The 24874-nt window shown below is 35.7% G+C and overlaps 1 protein-coding gene across 1 annotated transcript in view; it reads right to left on the bottom strand.

The window, feature by feature from the left end:
* Nucleotides 1–24874, bottom strand: part of PLEKHH2 (pleckstrin homology, MyTH4 and FERM domain containing H2) — a 56678-nt gene that overhangs the window by 25236 nt on the left and 6568 nt on the right. The window contains exons 3-12 of the mRNA XM_071427359.1: nt 12508–12570; nt 11329–11478; nt 10797–10880; nt 9159–9240; nt 7402–7584; nt 5042–6030; nt 3978–4053; nt 3439–3533; nt 2658–2802; nt 407–543 (exon numbers count right to left, since the gene is read on the bottom strand). Coding sequence (XP_071283460.1) covers nt 407–543; nt 2658–2802; nt 3439–3533; nt 3978–4053; nt 5042–6030; nt 7402–7584; nt 9159–9240; nt 10797–10880; nt 11329–11478; nt 12508–12570 — 2004 coding nt within the window. The remainder of the gene's footprint in view (nt 1–406; nt 544–2657; nt 2803–3438; nt 3534–3977; nt 4054–5041; nt 6031–7401; nt 7585–9158; nt 9241–10796; nt 10881–11328; nt 11479–12507; nt 12571–24874) is intronic.

The raw sequence follows: 24874 nt of genomic DNA, 5'->3' as shown, positions 1-24874 counted from the left end.
TTCTTGGAATGCCCTTCTATTCACCTAACTATTCAAATAATAATTTTAAACTGTTTTGAGTTTAAAATTATTATTTTAATAGTTAGGTGAATAGAAGGGTATTCCAAGATATGCAATCTGATACCAGACCTGGTTCCAAGAAAGGAAATTTCAAGTAATTTGAATTGTATTCTGGAGTTGTCGAGCTGTTTTTCCTTCATTATATAGGAAAGCTTAGAATTATCTTCCACTTTCCTTCACTAATTACAGTTTATTTGGCTAACAGTGTTGGTATATTTTGCTGTCTGTACTCATAAGGCAGTCTGTGAGTCAGCAAGACTGAATGAACAGGTTTGGTAGCAGTCTTTGAACATAAATATACACACAGTAGCTCAGGTGCACTTCTTCACAGAACTTCAGTACTCACATTTTTTCCATTATCACTAGATGAGGAAGAGGTCTTAGGAAGTTTCTGCTCTGGCTCTGAATAGTCTGTATCTACTGAATATGCATCTGGAGGAATAGCATAGTCACTTTCCGAGGTCACAGAAGACAGAGATGCACCTGTGGTAAAAGAAGAAAGAGAGTTCTTTATATATTTTTTTTATTACATTAGAAACAACTGAGATCAGAATAGCCATGCAGAAGAAACATCTTAATAGAATCTGCAGGCAAACATAAGTATCAACATAAATCCATCAGGAACCAAGAATTTATATTTATAGAATATCAGCACACTGAACTATTAGCTAATTCTCATTTTATCCATAATTAAATGAAGTTAAAGTCCCTTATAAATGGAATAACAAAAAAATGTCTTCTGTATATTATCACTTTCTGCTAGATTACCACAGCTTCTTTAAGGAGGGAGTTAGTGCCATGAATCATATTCATTGTCTAGAAAAAAACCCCAGGATCTTTAAGTAAACTAAACCTTCTTCCCCCTGCACTTTCTCTCACTCACCATAGCATCTGGATTTCTCAGGCAGCTGCCTGCATACTAAGAAGTCATACTCAACATCTGCTTTGTGTTGAAGCTGTAGGTGACTGTGTTTTGCAATCAGTATGGACTTGTATACCAAGGTTTTCTAAAAGTTTCACTTTCATATTTCAGAGGGAGTCTAGAGTTTATTAGCTTTAATCCTGAAAAAAATGCACCCTGCTTTCAGTTCTAGTGGATCAGTAATAAAAATTCAAACTTCTCCCTCATTCATTACAGAAATATTTTCATGCATGTAAATGTCTTCATTTTAAGGACTAGTGTTCCACTCTGCAAGGTTATACTCTCCAAAACTGAAATGAAAAGCCTTTTTTCATTTGTTTCAATAATTTGCCAATTCATTTGCCAATTTTATTCTTAAAAAAAGCTTTTCTCATTTATTGCTTGGGTAAGCCACCAGGACCTTGGGAGTGGGTTCTTCTCACGATGGATCTTTCATAACAAATTGCAGTGAGCTAATCATGCTTTTGGTGAAATGTGTGACTGCCTACATTTTTAAAGAATGTGATCTCAATGAAGATGTGTACATATGCGTTTTGTGGTTAAGAAAGGTTTCCACACACAAAACAATGCATGAACAAAAGGAATGGTTCCATTTTACAGACACAGATATAAAGTGCAGGTGAAACCAGCTTTTAAATTACCCAATTTAGCTTCCCTGTTGTGTAAGCATGTAACATGAGATATGTCTGCAGCCATGGCACTGGTTTCTGCTCAGCAGGATGGAGCTGCTGGGAAGCAGGATCTATGGGTCCTTTTCACACTAATGTGGCAAAACTACATCACTGAAACAAGACTGGACTCCAGCTGTGGCTGCCACTGGAAAACGTTGAGTGGGACCAGTGGCTCTATCACTGCTGCAGGGTCACTGAATGGAGCTCCTGGTAACTGGGATTTTTGCACGTCTAACTGAGACTGCCAAATAATGTTATTTAGCATTTCTAAAGCAATATTTAATGAGGAATCTTAACACTTGGCCTCATTGGGATCTTGGACTTCCTTTGTTTACACAGTGAAGAAATACAGAGATATAACACTGATAACATCACCTAATGAGGAAGGATGTATCTTTCAATATTATGAAGCACATTATTTCTATTTTGCAGATGGAAAACACAGTCACGTAGAACTATGAGATTTGTCTTCCACAAAACACAGAACATTACCAGATTTAAGTGTTCTAACTAAATCTTTGCACAAGACCTTAAGACAATCACTGTAAAAATGAAAGAAGTCTTCTATTGCATGAAGTGACAGAACCAAATAATTTATTAAGGGAACTTTTCCACCTGCTTTCTGATCACATGAAATTGTTTTATAACCTTGAATATATTTGTGTTTTCTTTCTAATGGCCATTTTTTTTCTAGGTAATTTTTATTTTTCTACAGTTAAAAGTCACAGGAATTCCTTGGCATGACCGAGTATAGAATGGTGCTTTTTGCTTTAAATGTACAAGCCACTTTTCCCTTATGACAATGAGATTAATGCCTTTAAAAGGTATTTATAATAACAGCAATAAAGCCATTTCTCCTGACTGAGTAACAGATCTGGGCTTTGAGAGCCTAGATTTTAGATGTCCATACTATTTAGTGAAGAAATCAATTCCTAAGGAAATCATGTAAACAGCCTGGTTTTCCAAAGTTCCCAGAAGTTACTTGTTCTTATGGTTTCGCCCACCTCGTTTCATAGCCCGAGGACTCCCTGGACCACTTCTGCTCCGAGAGTCAGACTCGGAAGTCCTTGAGCTGGACCGAGAGCTGTCTTCTTCCTCAGATCCCGACGACTCATCTAGAAATGGGCTGCTGCTTATTTGAGTTGCTTTCTGCAGAAGTGAACACAACATCCTTTGATACCTTGCATAAAGGGTATCAGTCATTTCCCTCATACTGTGGCAGGGCTCTGCTGGCTCCACAGTACTCAGAGCTGTTCTTGCCTGATTTGTGAGTTTTGGCACAAAAATATTAACTTGAAACTGAATTCCCTCTGCCCTCTGCATACTCAACCACACCCATACTTTAAAACAGAAACCTGAGGTAGCTCAAGGCATGGGTCTTTCCAAATTACAAAAGGCTGCCAGAAGACAAACAATGCTGTGATTACTGACTGCTGGCTGTGTGACTAGAAACAGCTTTGGCACTGACACAAAGACATTTCTACACATACACACACTTTTAATTATGACATTGAACGCCATGTGGTTCTGCTTAATAATTAACAAGCCTTTGGAAAAAAATCAGCAAGGAACTTAAGAAGAATTGACCTAGGCCAGTAACATTTTATAGGCAGTATTTTTTTTTTCCCCAGCTATTTGACATTTCTATTACTTCTAGGGGTCTTTGATCTCTATACATCAACTTACAACATATTTGGCATGGTAGTATCAAATGTGAAATAGCAAGTTCCTGGATGTGAAGCCTAATGGTACTTTAAAATTTTCTTTAAACAGTAATACAGTTACCCCTTTCAAAGTGGTGTAGACAGGAGTGGTCATGTTCTTATATATCAGAGAAGTATATAATCCAGATATGGAGGATGAAGTCAGTGAAACAGCATCTAAAAAAGCAACATAATTTATAAATTGCCTTCCTAATTCACCACCTAATTAACAAAATTAATTTTTTTTTTGCATTGTATAACTGCTATAAAAAGCAAACTAACTCTTGAACTATTTTGGATGTGAGATTTATAGCTTTTTGAAATTTACAATGCTTTTAAAGACATAAATAAAATTGCAGTCACGAACACTACTAGCCTTTTTAAAATTGGTACCTGGCATAGATTCTTCAAAGTAGTGAAATGCAAGATAAACTGGAGTTAACAAAGTACAAATTCAGTACAAAGTCAAGATGTGAGGTACCAGAAGATAATCAATAATCTTCTAGGCTTTAAACAGCTTTTAACTAAACCTTTCTAAAAATATTTTAAAGGCCCTTGCTCACAAATCACCATAAGAAGAGAACTTCTGTCGATGAGACAATGAACAGCTAAACCACTTACTTTTATTAAGAGATTCCATGGTGAAAGCTTCAGACATCCTTAAACCAGATTTGGCTACAGCATAAATTCTACTTTCCTATACAAGCAGAATGGATTTGATAGTAGATAATTAAAACACAACAATTACTTTTGTTCTGTTTAGCCTCCTAGTCTTTGTGTTAGTGCAACTATGTGATAAAATGGTTCCTAAAATGACATTGTCAATAGCAGCTGAAAAAATGCATCCTTCTTTTCTATGCTGTACATTGATAGCCATAGCCTTTCTTGACATTTTTCATACAATGTAAGTAGCTTACTCTTAAAAATACTATTATCAGGTGCCAAAGAAGCTATAGTAAGAATGTTTTTTAATGGAAGATTGTGTGTTAGGAGCAGAGAAATGCCATTAGAAGACAACTTTTTGACCATTTTGTGTTAAAAGGCTACAATAACAAAATGTATAATGCAAAACGTTCACTAAAATATAGAGAAGTTGTTACATAAAGTATTATTTCTGAACAATAATTAATAAATATATTTAATAAATTATTAATTAAGAAATCTCTGACACTGCAGAATTAGTGCATTTTAACACAGTTAATTTTGGATTTTGTGTAAAACATTAATATCTATTTTAATATCCTGACTCATGACTTTAAAATTTTACTTGGAAATGTGATCAATTACTTCTGTAATTTGTAGTTGTCTGCTGTCAACTTAATTGTCTAGATTGTGAGTGGTACAGTGATTACAGCAAGGGCACCATTCTAGGGCTGTGTTAGTGTTCAGATAAATAAATAAATGCAGTCATAAGCATTACATCCTTGGATACACTCAAGAAGACATACATAACTTACATGTCACATGAAAAAACCTGGGTTTGTCTATAGAACAGAGACTGTGTTTTTCAGTGGCAGGAGTACTGTGCTGAAAATAAAACTAGATTCTGAGCTTATGATGAAGGTAAATGCCCTGTCTTGTCAATACACAGAAAGTAATTAAAATAGAGGCAAAAAAATCACAGAAGAGAGTAATGAAAATAAGTTAGTTTTGCCAGCAGGAAAATTCCCTATAAGCACACTTACCCAGGAAGGAAATCGATGCAATGGAGGCGTTGGAGGTTTGTTGCTAGCACCCTTTTTTGTCATGTCACAAAGTTCCTGGGCTTCAGCATTTTGTGCTTCAGTGGTGTCATAGGTAAACACTCCTTCATCACAGCTAATCTCCATTTTCTCTAAAATATCAGCATCTTCTCCATCCACCAGATCTATGTCTGTTTCCTGAGGTCTCCACGGACGGATCATGCTTATGGCATTTCTGTTCCTACCAAACATTCGGTCAGAACTCAGCTGGGGCTGGCTTAGGTGTTTCTTTGCTAACACTGAATTTAGACTAAAGACATTAGGAGTCCGTAACTTTAGATGTGGCAAATTTGAGGGAAAATCTGATGGAGTTGTGCATTGAGAACCTGCAGAAGTTGCTAGAATTGGGTGTTTGAGTGTCAGAGAAGGAGTTAAAATGGGACTTGGGGTATTTGCCTCACTGGATGAGGATGAATAATGAAGCCTCTGTGATTGAAATTTCTTATTCAGTTCATCTGAAGAACTGTCTTGGTCTTTCTTTTTCCTTGTGAAGTCAGAGTTGCACTTTCCACCCAGATTGTTCAGGACTTTTCTTTGGGACCCTTGCTGCCATGAGTATAGCTTCTTTTGCTGAGTCCTCTTAACATCAAAGCTCTCTTCTTCAAAGAGAGAACTACTGTCATCAGATGCTGTCAAATACATTTCACTTCCCACTCTACTGTACCTTGCGTTCTCTTCAGATGTGTGGCTTGAAAGAGTTGATGCACACCTGGATTTCAGTCCTTTATTGTCTCCTCCATCCTCATCTGAGCTCCAGTCACTCCCAGTAGTGCATGAGTTCTTTGACATGTCACTGTCTATGTCTTTGGATGAGCAGCTTGTTCTCACATTTTTGTTCTGCTCTGAACCAGAGGAACTTTGTTGCAATGACTTCTGACCTTTATTTGTCTTGTGTACAGGACCAGCAAAGGTAGTTTCCAGGATATCCTTCTCTGGAGGAGGAATATAATGAACATGAGAAAATTACTTTAGCAAACCTGGCTGATAAATGGTTTTGTCATCATGCCTGCAAGTAGTAAGTAGGTAATAATTTCAAATGCACGAGAACATTTATGGTTTTTAATACTGTAAATAATAAACATTAAGAAAAATATAATAAATTTTTAATGTGACTGAATGCAAATTAAGTTTGCCAAAAAACTGTAATAAACGTTACTCAAAGTTCTACCTGAACTAAAAATGTCAATAAATATAAAGATAAGCAGACTGGAGCCATATTTTAAAGCCATGTATGTGTGAAAACAAACAAACAAATAAAACTAACAAAAAGCCAACTACTTAAGGGGGCATACATATTTAGCTGCTTTGTTAAATCTAGGGAAAGTTAAAGTTTAATAAAGCTTGTCAGAAAGGATTTTCATTAACAAATCAAGTATTCTGAGCATTTCTACAGTGTTTATACACAGAAATTTATTCTGGAAGCTATTATTGTATTCCCAATGGTGAATGCTTAAAATACACAAGAGTCTCATGGAAAGTACTTCAGGAAAGACGCTGTGTTAAAAATAGCTTTGTTCCTGCTCTTTGCTTTTACCTGGTTTTACAAGAGAGAGCGAGAGCTTGCAACATGTTAGTGAGGCCTGCACGTTCTCAAATTAAACTGGATGCAAGAACTAGGGTCTTTCCACACAGACACTTGGAAAAATCTGTGTTAAATACCTGTGTGAAGTTAAAGTGGACTGAATAAGACAAAGATTTTAATTTCACACACATTAAAGTAATGAAGTCCCCAAAATTATCTGTTTCCATCTAGGCAAGCCTAAAGTTCTATGTCGTATCCTTTCTCTTGAAAAAAATCACTCTTACTTCAATTCCCTCCTCTGTAAAAATAGAAAGTATAATACATAGCCACCTTCATAATGAACTTGCTGTAATTTTTTTTTTTTTTTGTGTATAAATACACAAAATATTCATAGGATCTCTTTCAGTTTCCAGTTTTCAAAAGACCTCAGCTTGCCATTTTGGATACCATGATTAACTGTGGAGAAAATACTGAAGTCATAAACAGTACAAGGGATTTGAGCAAAGGACCAGAGCAAACACAAAGGTCACAACCACATCTTTACTTTGCAGCCAAAGCACCCAGGAGCCTCTGCATGCTGCCAGATAATGTATTAGTGGTATTACAGAGATTCTAGTGCTCAACAGGATGGTTTTTTCCTAGTAATAGAAGAGTAGCAATGAAGAGGGAGACAGTGCTGGTATGCAATTTGAACAAGCTGATTTGGATGCACTGACAGAGTTGTTGATTTTAGTTTCCCACTTGTGTCAGAATAAAAATAGCAGTGTTGATGACAAGGTACCTGGCATGTTTTTGCCCTCAGGGTAGTCTGACTCCTTAGATGAAGCCTTGCTTATTTCTTCAAGCTTAGGAGATGGTTGAGGACTTCTTGCTCTATTTGAAAAGCATCCAAAAGTCAAACTGCTTAGTCGCTGACACTCTCCAGGCTTTTGTGTTGAAGTAACAGATTTCTTACCAGTAGCTTCTGAAGAATAGTAATTCAGAAGTCTTGTGTTAGGGAGATACAACAAGCTATGCAACTCTTCTCTTTACAGTGCAAAGTTTTTTTCTTTAAAGGTAACTAAAATTTAGAAAAAAAAAAAAGATAAGAATGTATTATAGGAAAAAAAAAAGCTACTTGACATCTCCCTGTATCAGGAGAAACCCAGAGTAATGTTTCTAGTTCTTAAAGATTGATATAATAATAGAAAGAAAAAAATCTTTTAACAATTTCATAGGAAATACAGAAGAGTAAGTTACCAAGTTTAGAAGGTCGATATGGAGAAGGACTTCAAGAAAAAGTGAAAGCAGAAATTGATGAACTGCCTCAAACGTGAAATCAGTCCATCCCTGTTCATAAAAATCCCTGTGGCGGATCCAGGAACAAAAGGCCCTTACCCTACCTGTAAAACTGTTTAAAACAGTACCACGTGTTCATAATTTATAGCCTTTCACCAGCATGGAAACTGCAAATGGTAATAAATTTCTTAATATTTCTGGGCATATCAGTAACTGTGTGTTGGGAACTACCAAAGTTTTGGTCTCAAAAAGCCTTGAAATAGATCTCTCAGAAGAGAATGACTAGAAGTGTATGGAAGAAGTTTGTTGCTACTTATCAAAAGATAGCAAAGGACCAAAACTATACCGTTTCTTCATTAACAGAAAAGTGCATTTTAGTTTAAAAACTTTATATTGTATATGAATTTGTAAATTTCTCTATTCTCATATATTATGCATATTATGTGTGTACACACTCCTCTACACACATTTCTAAATATCTGTGTATTTACATGTATATGTAAGATACATTATCAAGAAATGAGGGCTAGGTAGCAAATTAACAAAATTTTCATGTGATAGTAAATTGTCAGATCAACCAAATGTGGAGAGGACAAGGGGAACCTTCAGACACACTTAAGTTGCTGAACAGGCAACATGGTGATGAATAAAATTCAACTTTGATCTTATATTAATGCTTCTTGGAGGGGATATTCTTCTCTTTTTTATTTACACTTCATGAGTTTTAAATTTATTATACCCATATGGAAACAAACTTGGTGATATTGGGTCTGAATTAAGATTGTGGATCACTGTAGTCTAAGGTAGTAACTAAAAATATCTGATTGGAGTTCTGATTCCCAGCTGACCATTTGCTAGAAAAAGCAAATGCAGATTGACATTCATGTGTTCTTTGACAGTTTTATGACCACCTATGCTGTAAAGATGTGAAAGCAAAGATCTGTCCTAAATCCAGTAAAATCTTAAGATTTCTTAAGTAAGTAATCTTACTACTCTTAAGTAAGCAGAACCTCTTAAGTAACAGTGGTACTCATTCACCCCACTAATACCAGTTGTGCCTTGTCTTTGTGTCTTGTCAGCATAAAACCAAATGATTCCTTCCTAACACCTTCATGTGCAGTAACCCTGATGTCACTTCATACTCTCTGAGATCTTTGTGATTTCACAGAATATTTTCAATCATGTAGATGCACACATTAATAGGGAATAAAAAGAAATATGCCATAGAGAGAGAAGTTTTCAGAAGATTTGTACATTTACCTTGCAGTTTAGATTGTACTGTTTTCATCTCTTTGGTTTGCTTTTGGTTGATCAAGCGAAGGTTCTGATTTTCCACCTCTAACTAAAAGCATATAAATGTAATCTCATCCATTGGTGAAACAAATCTTAAAGTCATTACATCTTTTATGTTTTCTCTGAATTTCTTCTTATCTAAGGATAGAGCTAGTTCAAATAATCTCCTCTCTGCTACTCTAAATACCACTCTAGGTATTTAGAGTAGTTCTTTCATTTAGAGTTGTTCTTTTATTTAGAGTTGTTCTTTATTCTGAACAACTAAATTCCCTGCAATGATTATTTTCTCAATTCTGCCAAAATCATTGCCCCAACCAAGCAAACCCATGACTGCTTTAAAAATCCTTAATAAATAAGAGGAAAAAGAAAAAAGCATTGGCATTTTTAATAAAAGCGGAAGGCTAGAATTACAAACTCCTGTGCCACTTGGCAAAACCAAGAGTGAGCAGAGGAATCAGTAGGAATGCTAGTCCTAATGCCTCTTTACTATCCCACGGCAAAAATGAAAAAAAACCAAAACAGGTGCCAACAAACTTTATACCAAACAAAAGTGTTTGTAGAGGAAATAAAAAAACCAACAACCCATTGCTGTAGCCCCCCAGTGGGAGGTAAAAGATGCTAGTTCAAACTCCTGCCCCAGATTAGGCAAACAGATTTGAATCTGAGTATCCCTTGCCACAAAGAAGGGAGCCAGCAATTCCACTTCCCACTGAGTGACACTTAGTCACATCTGAGAAACTGGCTTGAGATTTTCCATAAAGAGTAAGTAAATACTTTGAGTCATGCTTGATTTTGTCCAAACTTTTTCCTGGTAATTTTAGCTAAATTTAATGGCATTTTTATTAAATTATTTCTAAATAATTTACTTTAGCGCTCACAGATGAAAAGTAAATATTTTATGTAATAACCTTCTAGTTTCTTACTTCAAAAACAATAACTTTAATGTTTTTCGACTTGAGTATAACTTCCAGTTAACTACAAGAGAGTAAGATTTTAACTTGTACAGCCAACTTTGAATTCTACATCCAGGGAGGAGAAAGCACAGCTGCACCCCAAAGCTGACAGCTTTAGGCAGGGCAGAGACATGGTTATCTTACCACAGCAGAGAAAAAGGGAGACAACTTGTCTCTTGAAACTAGAGCTGGTGTCCCTGAAACTATTCATGACTAAGAGCAGTGTGGGCATTGTGAAAAAAGAAATGATCAAGGCCTTTTTTCTGCCAGGCCCCAGCAGGCTTGGTCGGCTTTCTGGAGATTATTCACACTTCAGGCATCTGCTTGAATAAGCTGAGTTTGCCAGCTAAGCTCTCTCAACTAGTGGAGAAGTTGACATTTCAGAGACCAGTGCTGGGTCCTTTCTCCAGAAAGAGGACCCAGATCATACTGGCTGACCAAATCAGACATCAGAATTTAGGTGACATGGACACTCTGCTCTCTGTGCTGTTGTTTGCAATTCTCCTCTTTCCAGCAAATAACTAGAAAATCAATGAAACTGGGAAGCAATGTTTCCAAGGCATGCAGGCCTTTAACAGCCAAAAGGTCTAAGGAATATCCAGTCACACCATTATATTTCCTGTGTAAGTATTGTAGCAAGAGTTATATATACCTCATGAAGCTTGACTGTCACCCATTCTTTTATTTTAGCTGCTTTTTCTTCTATGATTTTTGCTTCTTGCAGTCTTATTTGCTTCTGGAAAAAATTGACATAAGCATATTTTTCACTGAGTAATATCATCTGCCTGAGTAGTATCTTCAGACACAAATCCTAAGATTGCTTGAAGTAATTCAGGCTCCTGGGTAATGGATGGTGATTTTTAAAAAATGAGGAATAGAGTCTTCACAGAGGCTGCTATTCCTCTTTCCTCTAGTAAGAATGAAAGCTCTTCAGGGGGGACAGTGAAGAGGAATATCATCTTTCCCCTCTTAAAGGTCACATGTTCTTTCAATGGAAGCCAGAGCTTAATTTGAAAAGGAATAAACATTATTCAAACTATATACTTCCAATGGGAACCTCTTTAATCAAACAACAGAAATAATGGTGAACTTTTCTGTCCTCCATTGATCTAAATTTTTATTTTACTTTTGTATAATTAAAAAGGGGATTGATGTTTCTCTTTTTTAAAACAATTATTCCTAACCTGTTCTTCAAGTTGTTGCTCCAATTTTTGTATTATATCATTTTTATCTTGTATCAGGATCTCCAGATCTTGACATCTCTTATACAACCTGGTTTCTGATTCACTTGTTTGAACATTTGCTGCTTTTAATTTCTCTTCCATGATCTGCACCTATTTGGAAAGTCAAATATAAAAGTTTAAGGAACATAACACTCCAAGTCAAAGCTAGTAATTTAATCACAAAATAAACTTAAAAATGCCTCTGCACTTAAGATTCAAGACAACCCTGCAAAGTTTTGAAGCCTATTTGAGAAGAAACCACACAGTTCCTTACATCTTCCTATTCATCTAATACCAACAGGACTGGCAAAGCACTGAAAGATCTTACACAGGTTTTGTTAGTATCTGTGAGAGGCTTCTAGTCTTGTAACACAGAAGCTTTTAGAAACACCAGTATGGGAAGAATGCAATTTATCTACAGGGAGCTGTAAACAATGCTTTAATAAATAAACAATTGCACACTATAAAAAACCCCAGCAAATTATCGGTAGCATTCTAAAAAATTGCTTAAAAATACTTGGCTTGTAGTCAGGAATGTTTTCTAACTCCAAATTAGTACATGAACATTCTAGTCTTATAATTTTCAGTTTCTATCTGTCTCACAGCAAGATATGAGGAATGTTTCAGGGATGCCAGAGGTATGTTCATAAAATGTCTACAGTAGCTTAAGTCTGCCATTTGGAATCAAAAGGCAACTTCAGTTAAATATTTAGCTATGATCCCATTCTTTAAACGATGTAACTTCTACAAGAGGAACAAACACAGAACAGTTTTATGTAGATGCTGTATTGGGTAGCCTGATTTTATTTTCTTACAGATCTTCTAAAACAGACCATTGTTTCCTCTCCCCTTTGTTTCCACATGCACCATGTATCAAAAATTCCTGATGCACCAATAAAGAAGCTCATTCCATGTATCTACTTTTGGTTTGTGATGTTAGCTTTGACTTTATTGAAATGAATTGAATAGTGAGCAAAGAAAGGTGTTAAAACTCTCTGTTAAGACAAATCAATAGAATTTAAAGGAAACTGTCTTCTTCTCCATTTTTAGAAGTACTTAAAAATCAAGCAATTTTTTGAATTTCACCTCATTAAAGTACCACATGCACACAGCTAGTGGAGATATTTATTCCATTTATACCTGCTGAAACGCTCTCTCTGCTTGACGATCAGCATCTATAACTTGCTTCTCAAGCTGCTGCATCTGTAGATGTATAAAAACATACAGTTAAATGGCCATACCTTCTGCCTCTCATCAGAAAAATATATTTTCATGGTCTGTTTTGAAAAAGGAAAGGACACGTGGTGGGCAGGAACATAAAAATAAAAGGATAAACTCTGTGTGTCAGACTGAGAAAAGGATTCACCATCATGACTGTATTAAAACATTGTCGATATTCTTCAACAGAAAAAAATATATACACCTTTTTTCATAATTAATTCTCTGGCTGCCATATGACACACTGCTTTTTCTCCCCTGCTCCCAAGAGCAGAAATTCCTTTGACAATAGTCCTGAAACTTTCCTCATGTTCTTCCAAAAGAGGCAAGAGTAGAGGGAACTTGGCTGCTAATCCTTCTGATGCTGACAAATTTAGTGTTTTGGAGAAATACACTACAAGGACTGTCCCAGACTTCTCCACTGTTGCATGAAAGAAGGCAGGATGTAGCAGAGGGGACAGGTGGCCTCAGGTGCTCCACAGCAGCAGTGGATGAAGACAGAGCAGTGTCCATGGAGAAGTGCAGGTCACCTCTGAGAGGAGAAGACCCTGATCTCTTACTTTACAGCAATTCCTGATGAATCATGGGCTCAATCTTTGCCCAGGGCCTTGGAAAACCCCTGCATTTTACAGGATTTATTTTGAAGGCTTTCCCAACAATACAGAACGGGCCAGAATGATGTACTTTGTTTACATTTTGTTACATTTCGTTAACAGCCCTTTAGTCTGACTTTGCTGACTTTTTTTTATAAAGTAAGCCCTGGTTTGAAGTAACACTTGAAAATTCATAAGGTGAATGACTTAAGGGCTTAGTGGTTCTCAGGAAATATCTAGATAAGACCTCAGTTCATCAAATAATTAATATTGCCATACTCAGTATTCAGCTTGAAAATTGTCCAAAGAAAAGCATCTGATGCAAATAATGCAAATGGAACCCATTTATTCCTTCTTCACTTTACTGCATGGTTTTAAAATAATCAGTTTCATCCTGTCTTGTTTGTACTCAACTTCTGGCATCTTTCAGTTTCTTTTTCACTCTCCATCTCTTTTTTTCTCTTCCCAGTTATGCTGCTAGTCACATGAAACCTTTAGCACAATATCCATACAAGGACAGAATCATCATTTTCTATCAATCAATAACTAAAAATGGAGAAAATGAGTTTTCAGAAAAAAACAGAAAACTAACAGAAAAAAAAAAGCAACTATGACTCACCTTCCAGTACTTTCTCATACAATACAAAACCCCAAAGTCTACATTATAATAATACCACAACACACCACTGATACAAGAGCAACAAACATTTCACAATCCACATGGTTATGGTCAGGTCTCCAGTGAGTTGTTTTGCAAGAACAGTTCTAAGGATATGATCTTCCCAGTCATTCATTTGCCAGATGGACAGGGAGATAAGCCTTCTTTGTTCCTCTCTGGTCACATATTTAATTTCATATTTAAATGACCTCATGTTAAGATTTTAACTTTGAGTTTCATTTTTGGAATTTTGACTTTTAAGGTTGCTTTCCATCTGTCTTTTTAGTTTTACATTCAAACAGAAGTTTGGTTCGCAAGACTCACTTTAATATCATTTTTCAGACATTTATTTTTTAGTGAGTTGGGATTCAGAAATTGTGGTTATTTCTGAATATATGGTCAGCTAACATTTCACTGGACTAAAGGCACTGTGGTAAACATAGTGGAAGTGCAGGTACTAATAATGAACTAATACTCTATAATGTTCTGACTTAATATTATGACAGAAAACTATTAATATTGTGACAGAAGTTATAATATTATGACAGAAAACTTCAGATATTTATATTGTGAAATTCACTGATGAGTAGCAAGTTGTTCATCAACTTTCACAGGCAATTTGGAAATGCATGGCAGCAACTGGCAATTTATGTTCCATAAGTTAAGGACATTTCATCTGTAAGGCAGTATCAGCAATGTGACAGATTTAGTAAATGCAATTAAAACCTGAAAATGTTGCTTGCCAAGTTCACCCAGCTGCCACTGCAGTGCAACCAGCTCCAACTTGGCTTAAAGCTGCAAACAGCTGGGATCTCCAGCATCATCTCATGATCTCTGAGTGTTCTGCTGCTCTCCTACACAACCACTGGAGTCCTGGAGAACCCAGTGCACTGAAGGCTCCTTCCACAGCTGTGCACTGACCCTGCACAGTGCACCTCTTGTCAGGAACACACACTGTTGCACAGGACCAGGAACAGAATAATGTGTTCATGTAGATACTGGGACAAAGAATATGATTGGAATAAAGCTGTTGCTAAGATGAACATAAAGCCAGGAGTCAAATAAGATGAGAGAATACTACCAAATGAAAGATCATTCCAAGATTATAAAGGGAAGAACAAAGTCTGTTTTTGCCTCTTCAATAGTTAACTATTGAAGGTTTCAAGAAGGTGTGCTAAGAGTCCTTGTGTGGTCTCACAATATGGATATGTCAGTCAGCTTCCTGGCAACAACTAAATGTGAGATTTTATTTGCAAAATTTCTACAGGGTTCTTCAGTTTCTTTTAGGAGACTTCTGTTAATAAAAAGCAATCCATGTTATTCAGCAGTTCAACATGGTGAATGCCCCAGTTCAACACACCTCTTGTGTTCTTGTCACCCACATTGGATTGGTGCAAATCACCAATCAAATATCATGGCTACCAAACATGATCAAATATCATGGTTACCAAACGTGAGCACATCTGTTAAAATTAAATTTGCCAGCGTTTCAATAATTGTGGTGCCACATAATAATTACTGAGTGAGTCCTGATTTTCCCATTATTTAGAGTTTATATAGGTTTGTTTTGCAGGGTCTACTGTAACAATAACGAAACTTTAAAAACATGGTTTTTGCCTTTGCATAAATAATCACCAGATGGGTTTTCCTGAAAAATTAGATTTACATCTATACTCTGACTGCTTTGCTTGTTTATAAGCCTGTGAATTAAACAGAAGAAATGACTACCATAGAATACTCTGAAGGGTATCAAACATTCTGGGCAAAAGATTGGAACAATTTCTAAGGGAAGAATTTTTCTTCACAAACAAAATCTAACCTTGAACCTTCTTCTTAAGTGAATGACAAGTTTCTCAACAGTGAGCACAGCATTACTGAGAGAAGGGGAAAATACAAGCCTGGTTGTATAGCTAATGGTTTAAATCAAGTCATGCTTTGAACTCATCAAGAATAAAATGCTGTGCTAAATCCTCTGTACCCAAAGACTATGAAGGCCATTTCAGACCATGCATTGATAGCTTAAGATCCTCAAATAAAAATTAAAAAGAAAAATCCTTAACCTGAGGATGGATGTGGCAGGTAACAGCAGCCATATCCACAATCAGAGGCAAATGTCAGACACAGAACTCTCAGCTGTGGCAGCATCCTGAATAATGACAACCAACTCCGACTTTATAAAGAATTCCATTTGAAAAAAAGAAAGATCTGTTGAACCAGACCTCTGCCCCACCAACTTCTTTCTGTATACACCTCAGCAAATTGCCAGCATCACTGGATCATGTTTTGTATCAGCTGTTAGGTGAGACATTGCTCAAATGAACTACAGTCTGTAAAGGATCAGCTGACATAAAGTTGACTTCCCAGGAGAAACACGGAGGGCCATCATGTTATTGATAACATTTGGCATGTGATATAGGTTTAAGCTTAATTTTCTATCATGTCCTAAATAAGGTAAGTTGAAATAATGCCCCAGTTCAACACACCTCTTGTAAGGAATTGTTCTTGTCACCCACATTGGATAGGTGGAAATTCAGTAAGAATTCAGAGATGTCCTGTCATAATCTATGCTGGTTTTTATTTTACAGTCTTAATTATACAAAATATAGATGCATGTTGACTAAAGAACACAGGTACAGAAGAACAGATGGTACTTTAACCTGCACTTTCTCCTTCTGTCTTTAAGTGAAAAATCCTCTTACAATTTCCAGAAAACAGATTAGTGCATGCTGCATCAATTAATGAATTATAGAACACAGTTTCTATTGTTAGAAACAGATTTGGTTTTCAACTTAGTAAGGAAATAACTACTCTACATCTGACGCTCATCAAATTGAGCTATTTTTGTTCAAACAATGAACAGAGAAATGCCACATGTGAATAAATAGTGAATGCTTTGAAGAAACATGGCAGCAATAAAAACAGAGGTGTACTGCCTTGGAGGTCTGGACATTGAAGTACAACACACAGTCACTAGGAATGTTGTACAATACAAAGGCAAATCATAACGTGATTCCTTTTCAAGGGTCACCTGGAAGTTTCTTGGCTGTATTCAGAAATGTTGAACATACATCCATTTTTGTGCAAGTAAAGAAATTTTCATTTGATTAAAGCACATATTACATGAAATTAGCAAAGGGTATAAACTCAATAGTCATCACTCACAAATTTCAAAAATATGCCTTTTGTATGCATATACGTGTATAGACTTGCATTTCTGTACATATATATAGAGATCATTATTCCTGAAGTATGTATTAGAGAGAAATTACAGCATTAAAATTATAACTTTCTTGTTACTTGAAATAGATTTTTAACAAGTTTAAAGGGAACATTTTATTTTAAATTGAAAATTGTTGTAGTTAGTTTCTTCTTGAAATCTGAAAAATGTTTGTGATGTATAGGAACAAACTCCTATTTTTTACCCAAGTCAATATTTAACATAATTTATCCCGTTCATGTTTGGAATTCACATTATAATCAGTGTATAATATAGTGTCTCCTAGTTTTTAGTATTATAAATAATACAGTTGTATCACATAGATTTTTTGAAATACATATAGGAAAAAATACAACCAATTATGAACAAAAAGAAAGCATCACTCCTCTGTATGCCTTTCCAAACATGTTGATAATAGGTCAAAGTTTTTAAAAAGGAAAAATGAGTTAAAACCTAATGTTTATGAACAATTTGTCTGTTGATGAAATGCAGAACTTCTAGTGATCTGAGAATAATATGTTTAGAGTCTGTTCTTTTCCTTGCACTTAAACCTTTCAAAACTTCATCATCTGAAAAAAAAGCCCAAACTAAAAAAAAGCAGTAAATCTACCCATTTTGAGATACAGTGAACTACCAGTTCTCAGATCACACAGGACTTACCAAAACCAGAGACATGGGTGTATTGTTGCTTCTATAAATAAATAGGAGAAGCAATTGAGGGATAAACCTACCTCCAACTATCTTTCAGAGGTGCCAGTAGATGTAAACAGGTGATGAATACACAGAGCCTGGCAGCTAGACCACACTCATTTTTCACATTGAGTAAAAAAGATTTTAGAAGTGTCTTCTAATAGAAGCTACGAAGACAAAAGATCTGGGGAGGTTTTTTCTGTGTGTTTGCTGCTTGGTAAATTTATAAATTATTTGAGATTATGCCTGCCATCTACTACATCTAACCAAGATTTCCCATTTTTACTCTATATTCCTATGTTTAGACCAAATATTTTAACAAATCTCTGCATTTCCAGAAGAAAAGTTAATACTTCTTAAAAGCAAGTAATCTGCTTCTCAATGACTTTGATGACACCCAGTTTTCATGTTTTACAATATGCTGTGCCAAATCATATAAAGCCTTGCACATATTTTTTAGTTAAAAGCAATGGTAAAACTGTTCTAGAAGCATGACTTACTCTTTTTACAAAAAGCCCTCTCTTCTAGTTGTTTAGCTTAGGAAAATACAGTAATATTCCTCCTAGTTCTGTAACTCATTTATTAAAAATATGACTAGGTATGTTCCATCCATATTTTCCAACATTATTCCTTCTGCCTTGACATTTCTCTTCTATGTATTATGTATTCTCTATAAGGGCAGTGGTAGATCTTTATAAGCTACAACGAACTTTAAATATGACCTAATTAAGCCAGATAGACAAAACAACTAAAGAAAAGAGATTTAAAATAGATATACTAACATTTCACAAGAAAAATAAACAAGAAGATCATTTGTAAAGAAGGAATGAGCACATGGCTTGGGGAAGAAATACTTTGTTCTTTATTGACTGATTTTTTTTATTCCGAAGGGAACACAATAATTAAAGAGATTTATCTTTAATTGAACAGCTTTGCATTTAACTTACTAGCAGAAATCCATTTTGTTATATAATCTAGGAAATGATACTTCAGACCCACCTGCATTTATAAAATTAAGTAGGCCTTCAGTAAAAAATTTGTATTTTGGCACAATGGCTTTTCCCTAGAACAATATGAAGCCTATAAAAATATTACTCAGTTTTTTAGTCCTCAAAATGAAGAACTGCTTTCTGAACCTAATCTTTTTTGCCACAGATCTCCCCAAAAGGGCTAAGTAACAATGGGGCTCAAATGTTCCTTAGGCTACTTACAGACTAAGCATGTATTGTATATGAAATTTTATGGTTTGTTATTGTTTCCTACATGAAAAAAATTCAGATAAAGAATTAGTCACGTGGATTAAATTCAGAAAACTACAGCCTTTTATTTCCTTTAGATCTCACCTGAATGCTCCCCTAGATCATGACTACTGCAACACAGCTTAGGCTCACAACTGGGCAGTTTGCAAGCTGCCACTTTTTAACGCTCACCCATGGTTTTTCTTCTCCCATCTTCTTCATTTTTAATACCAATTAACAGGTAAAAGGCTACAATTCTTCTCATGAACAAAGCACTGTCAACCATTCATCTGCAAATTTGCCATCTAACCAATTCCTTTTTACTTTGTCAGACAAATGTAGGAAGGGTAAAAACAATTTGATTCTTTGATGTCAGAGTTGAATCTATGTGCACAGATATATGTACACACCCCACAGACCCCCACCACTTCTGCAGATGACCAGCAGTTCTACAATCTGCATGTGCAGAACTGCAATCCTGTTCACTTCTAACTGCAACAACTTCTGGCACTGCTCTCCTAGGTAGGCAAAAGTCACTTCTTAATTGCAAGCCTCTCTTACTTCTCCTTTTTAGCAATTCATCTAATTCCTATGAACTGTGCTTAGCACAAAAGCCTTTCCTTAGAACAAAATGAAACCTCCAAAAATTATCAGTCTCTATTTGCTCAGTTTCCAAAATGAAAAACACAGGCTCAAAATTTCTATTGCTCTCCTTGATTAGACTACTGAGTTATTTTACTTCTTTCGAGTTCTTTTCAATAATTAAACATGACTTTAAGAATTATTTAGCTCAAAAGGTTTTCTGGTGGTCATTAAATGAGTGAAAAGTACATATCAAAAAACAATCTTTCACGTATCAGTTGAGTTCATTGTAGTCAAATTAATTATTTCTTTGGGAAATTATATAACTTAAAAATATAAAACAGAAAAGCCCAGAGAGGGAACTTTTCTGGAACTGGTAGTCTAGGACAGCTGCCAGCAAACATACAGATTTTTAAAAGTTAAATTCAGCAGTGGGATTTGAGGAGGCAGTGTAGTGAAGGACAATTGAGCAGCAAATAATGCTGGCTCAGTAACTGTGCTTTTCCCAGTGTCAGTCACAGAACTTTCCTAAGCCTGGTAAAACACTAGGAAATTTCCTCTTTCTGGTAGTCATCTTTCCCAACTCAGATCTTATCCTGATAGTTAAATTGCAGACACACAATCAAACACAAATTAGGTAGATGGCCACTCTTAGCACAGACATTATCAGAGCATTCGAAATCTTGAAAAGAGTGGAGATATTGTTCAGCGAGAGGGAAGAAGGTACTAAAGCCCTTTGGCAGGCAAGGAAAAAGAAGTCTCACACAGTGCTTAACATGAAAAAAACAAACATATATCAAGAATACATTCATCTGCTTTGTTTTGTACTGATGACTGTACTGCAATTGTGGAAATTCTGCTACCTGTGTCTCCCTGAACTGTGGGTTCTGATTAGAGCTGAAACATGAGCGTCCTCCTGAACCAGGATGTGCCACTGCTTGAGAGGTGATGGATTGGGAAACAAAGGTACCACTCACAACCAACATATCCAAAAAAGAAAACTTGACTGAAACTGAATTTATTCATGCCATTGAAGTGTATAGGACACTTTGGAAATCGATGATAAAGGAGCAAGAGATTCCAGAAATATATATATGGCAGCATGTTGCACTTAAAAGACAAGACAACAGGTATTTAAAGCAAAAAGGTCCACTCCCAGGGAAATGAAAATTGAATGAGCAAAAAGAGTTCTCACCATCAAAAATGGGGAACAAAATTTTGTAGATCCTATAAGTGAAACGCTGAACAACTATTAGATTGGCTAAGGACCCACTATCGCGGTTTCCACAACTTCTATCGACTTCCCCGTGTTAGGTGGGCTGGAACAGAAGTGAATACTGCCAGACAGGAGATATTAATCCTCTGGCCTCACAGCAAAGGCTGTGTTCTTCATGCCATTACCCAGCCATGCCTCTACAAGAACAACTAATTTATTGCTTCCTGAGTTCTCTTTTTTTTTTCCATTTGCAACCTCCTTAGAAAGAATGTCGTCTTAAGATGTACAAAAACTACAAAACAAAAAAAAGCTCCACTATTTTAAAAAGGCATAGAATAAACTTAATAACAGACAAGGAATAATAATGAAACTATAAGGTAGGTATTAAAAAGGTGTAAACAAACCTACTACTCTATTCATATAAACTTTTATTCTTCTTAACTCTCCCTGCTTTCTCCTATTTGTACCTTCCTAACTGCAACTGTATTATTCCTCACGATGAGAAAAATTTTTAAAGACAAGTAAATACTGAAAAATAACCTTCATCTGAATAATTTTTGTTCAATTGTGTTCTGCTCCCCTTTACCCTTCATAATCCTTTGATTGCAAATGGAAATACTCATTGTGCTTTTTTACAATTTTTATATTGGCAATCACTGCGTAAGTCCAACGAGTTACTGACTTTTCCTCCAAAAACATTAAACATGAAATTGCCATGCCAGAGATAACAAAACAGACTGCATCTGCTTCATTTTCAAATGTCAAATGACATGCCATAAATAGGACTGTGAAAGGAATAAAAAATACAGTGGGATATGGATTTAGCTGTTGGTTTGTAAGACAAAGTTCAAAATGCTTTAAGCTTTGGAATATACTGAAAATAGTACTTAGTCTAAAAATTTATTATCATTCAATTTTCATAATCTGTTCAGAAAGCATAAATAATATCACATTTGTGATGTACACACTCATTGTTAGCTGAGCTGTATACAGAGAATATACAGAGAATATACAAGTGGAAGGTTAAAACAACAAACATATGAAAAGAATTCTCTCTCATAATCATTTATATTTGTTGAAAACCACTTAAAGCATAACATAATGACCCTCAACACTGCAGGAAACAAACTTGGAGACATTCATAGGAAACTCGAGTATTACTGGACAGCCCATAACACAGCAGTTGGGTTAGTGCCATATTCAGTCCTTATGGGGTCTGATGAAATTCAGTGGAGGCTGCCCAAGTGGGAATTTAACACAGCTATGTAGTTCCCCTACTAAAATGATTTTTAGTGGTAGGAAGAACATCAACTTTATACCTTATGTTGCATGCATATTGTAGGTGAAAAATGCACTTACTGGGAAAAGAATGAAGGTCACCAACTTTTCCTGTGACTTGAAATGCCATCTGGAAGCTAAACTTGCAGTAGAAACATGTAATTTTTTACTTAACAAAGGGTTTTTTTGTAAACTCTCCACATACGTAAGACTCGAGCTGCATTAAAATACAGGTTTCTGCTTAAAGCTCAGTTCCACAGCCATCCTAAATTTGGCTTACTAGGATACTTTCTAACATCATTCCTTAAATTCCTGTAAAGACCTCTCCCACTTACAGCAGCAGCTTCTGCTTCAAACTTCAACAAGGTTTCTTTCTTTGCATGTTAGATTTATAAATATAGACTTTACTTGGCAAAATGAAAAAATATTAAAAACAAACAACAGAGAATGGATTAAGTTTTCTGAAAATGCTGTATATTCCCTTGCTTCTCTCTCTTCTCCTCAAGTTCAGTAAAAAAATTAAAGCTCTGGTAGCTGTACTGCTGCAACACATTTACAATGCAAATTTCTCAAACTCCTCAACTGAGTTTCAAGGATGACTACTTCCTAAATTTACAGAACACAGTCAATAGTTTGTTTTTCTGAATCACAACACTTCTGTTAGAATAATAGACTTCTGATGTTAATTCTTCATTTACTTGCAGGGGTGCCATTTAAATAAAATAACTTTGCAAAGATATTTGATTTCTCGTGTAAAAGAAAAGTATTTCAGTTAATCCAGCCTGAATACATTTATGGGCTCACACAGCTCACAACTATTGGAAATGGAAATGATTCAAGACATCCCTTATTTAAATCTGATTCTAGACTAAATTATACAACAAGTACAGGAGGAAGAACCCAATGGCAGTTTCTGGCAAATCATACACATGGGGTGATAGGATGTAAACTCCTTTCCCTGATACTGTCTTGCAGAGATACCTCTCAAACACAGGCAGAGGAGCAAGGCTGGAGAATTACCACCAATCCATTTCTCTTATCTTCCTGTTTTTGTCACAGTATCATTCTGTTTTCTACAACAATTACATTGTATAATACCCACAGGGTTTTACGTCTGTCACACCACAGTGCTGTGATTTTGTTGCTGCTTTGAAGTGGAACACTGTCTGCTGCTATTGTTCAATGTTTCAGTACACATTTCATAGAGTAGAGATGATTGTAAACAAAACCACAAATAAAGGACTGTGCTAATCAAAGTAAGGGTGAGAATTATTTCTGACACATTTGCCAATGTGTTTCATTCTATAACAAGTAACAAGTCCAGAAAGTATCTATAAAGCCTGATATCAGCTGCATTATTATTTTGTCATTAGTTGACATCAGGATGACTGTCAACTACTGGCAAATCGGGTCTTCATTACTCCCTTTCCTATTTCCCAAATATATTTTTGAGTAACAATCCCACACAGTTCAATTTCAAACTAGTGGGAGTTTATCTTTCCTTTAACCAATACTGAGAGCTGTCAGTATAATTTCAAAAATTAAAACGTGAAAAAATAACCACTGAGTTATTGGCAAATGAAATCAACTCAGAAATACATGCAAAGATTTTATTGCCCATTTTGAAAATGGTTGCTTTTGAGTTGTGCCAAATTTCTAAATTTGCAGATGAATATGATAAAATCTTATTATGCTCTGACCAGACTTTGATACATGTCCCAGCTGAATTCCAGTTTATGAATGAAAGATTCATATTAAAAGTCAAAGTGGCACTATAAGGAGAAAGATCATTTTTCATGAAGTCTGCTAATGCTCTGCTCTGGAGAGTATTATGTCGAATTTGCCCAACTGAATACTTGTTGGACCTGTGGTCTTCAACAGAAAATGTTTCTCTCATGTAACTCCTGTAATCACTTTGCTTTTTCTAAAATTTCTGAGAAAGGTAAGGCAAACTAAAACAAGAGGGCAGTAACATAAATTCTGAAGTTTTTTATCTATTTGAGAGTCATATTTCTCACAGATGAGAGCTGAATTTGACTTTGAATACTTTATTTTGAGCACAGTGCTGAAGAGTTGTGGTTTTATCCATCTTGTTTTGTTTGTTTGGGTTTTTCGTGTTGATATTTGAAATTATATGATTATGCATATATTGCTATTAATTTAAGAGGATATTTCTAGCAGTTAAGAGCCTGTAAATGCAAACTGTAAATGAACAAAGTGAAAAGTCAAATAGCTAGCATTTGAATTTCTAAAATCTTTCTTAAAACTTATATAATTTTGTGAAGTACTGTTCATGAATCTTAACTTTTTGGTTACCAAAACTACAATCAACAGCAGTGCATAAAACTTGGTAGTAATGGCTGCTAGAAGGTTGTCAGGAATGTCATGTCCAGTGTTTAGTCACTTTCCACCCCAAAATGCAGTGATCCAGATGGGGTAAAGAGACAGAACAGATACTCCTGATCTAACAGCTGTGACTGTGTGAGCATCCCATGATCTGCTGAGTGTTACAGCAGCAGGGCTGGTACTCTTGGATGGATATTCTCTCCCAAGACTGATGATAATAACTTGCTCATCTCTGAGCTTTGCTAACTACAATGAAAGGCACGGGTAGTTTTCCTTTTTCAACTTTTTTTGTTTTTAAATTCTTAAATGAAATTTCAAAGGATGGCTTTTGCATGGTTCGTTATTCTTCCCAAACCTAATATTCTGCAATACCTCTTCAATAAGAGTTTGCCATACAGAAAAGTTGCAGGATTAGGAGAAAATTAAGAGTTTTCAACCACACTGTTTTCTAACAGCAATATTTTTAGTTAC

The sequence above is a fragment of the Agelaius tricolor genome, unplaced genomic scaffold (assembly GCF_023055355.1).
Source record: "Agelaius tricolor isolate 1412-34295 unplaced genomic scaffold, bAgeTri1.0.p SCAF_1, whole genome shotgun sequence".
NCBI classification, from domain to species: Eukaryota; Metazoa; Chordata; class Aves; order Passeriformes; family Icteridae; genus Agelaius; species Agelaius tricolor.
This window is presented reverse-complemented; position numbering and strand designations above follow the sequence as displayed.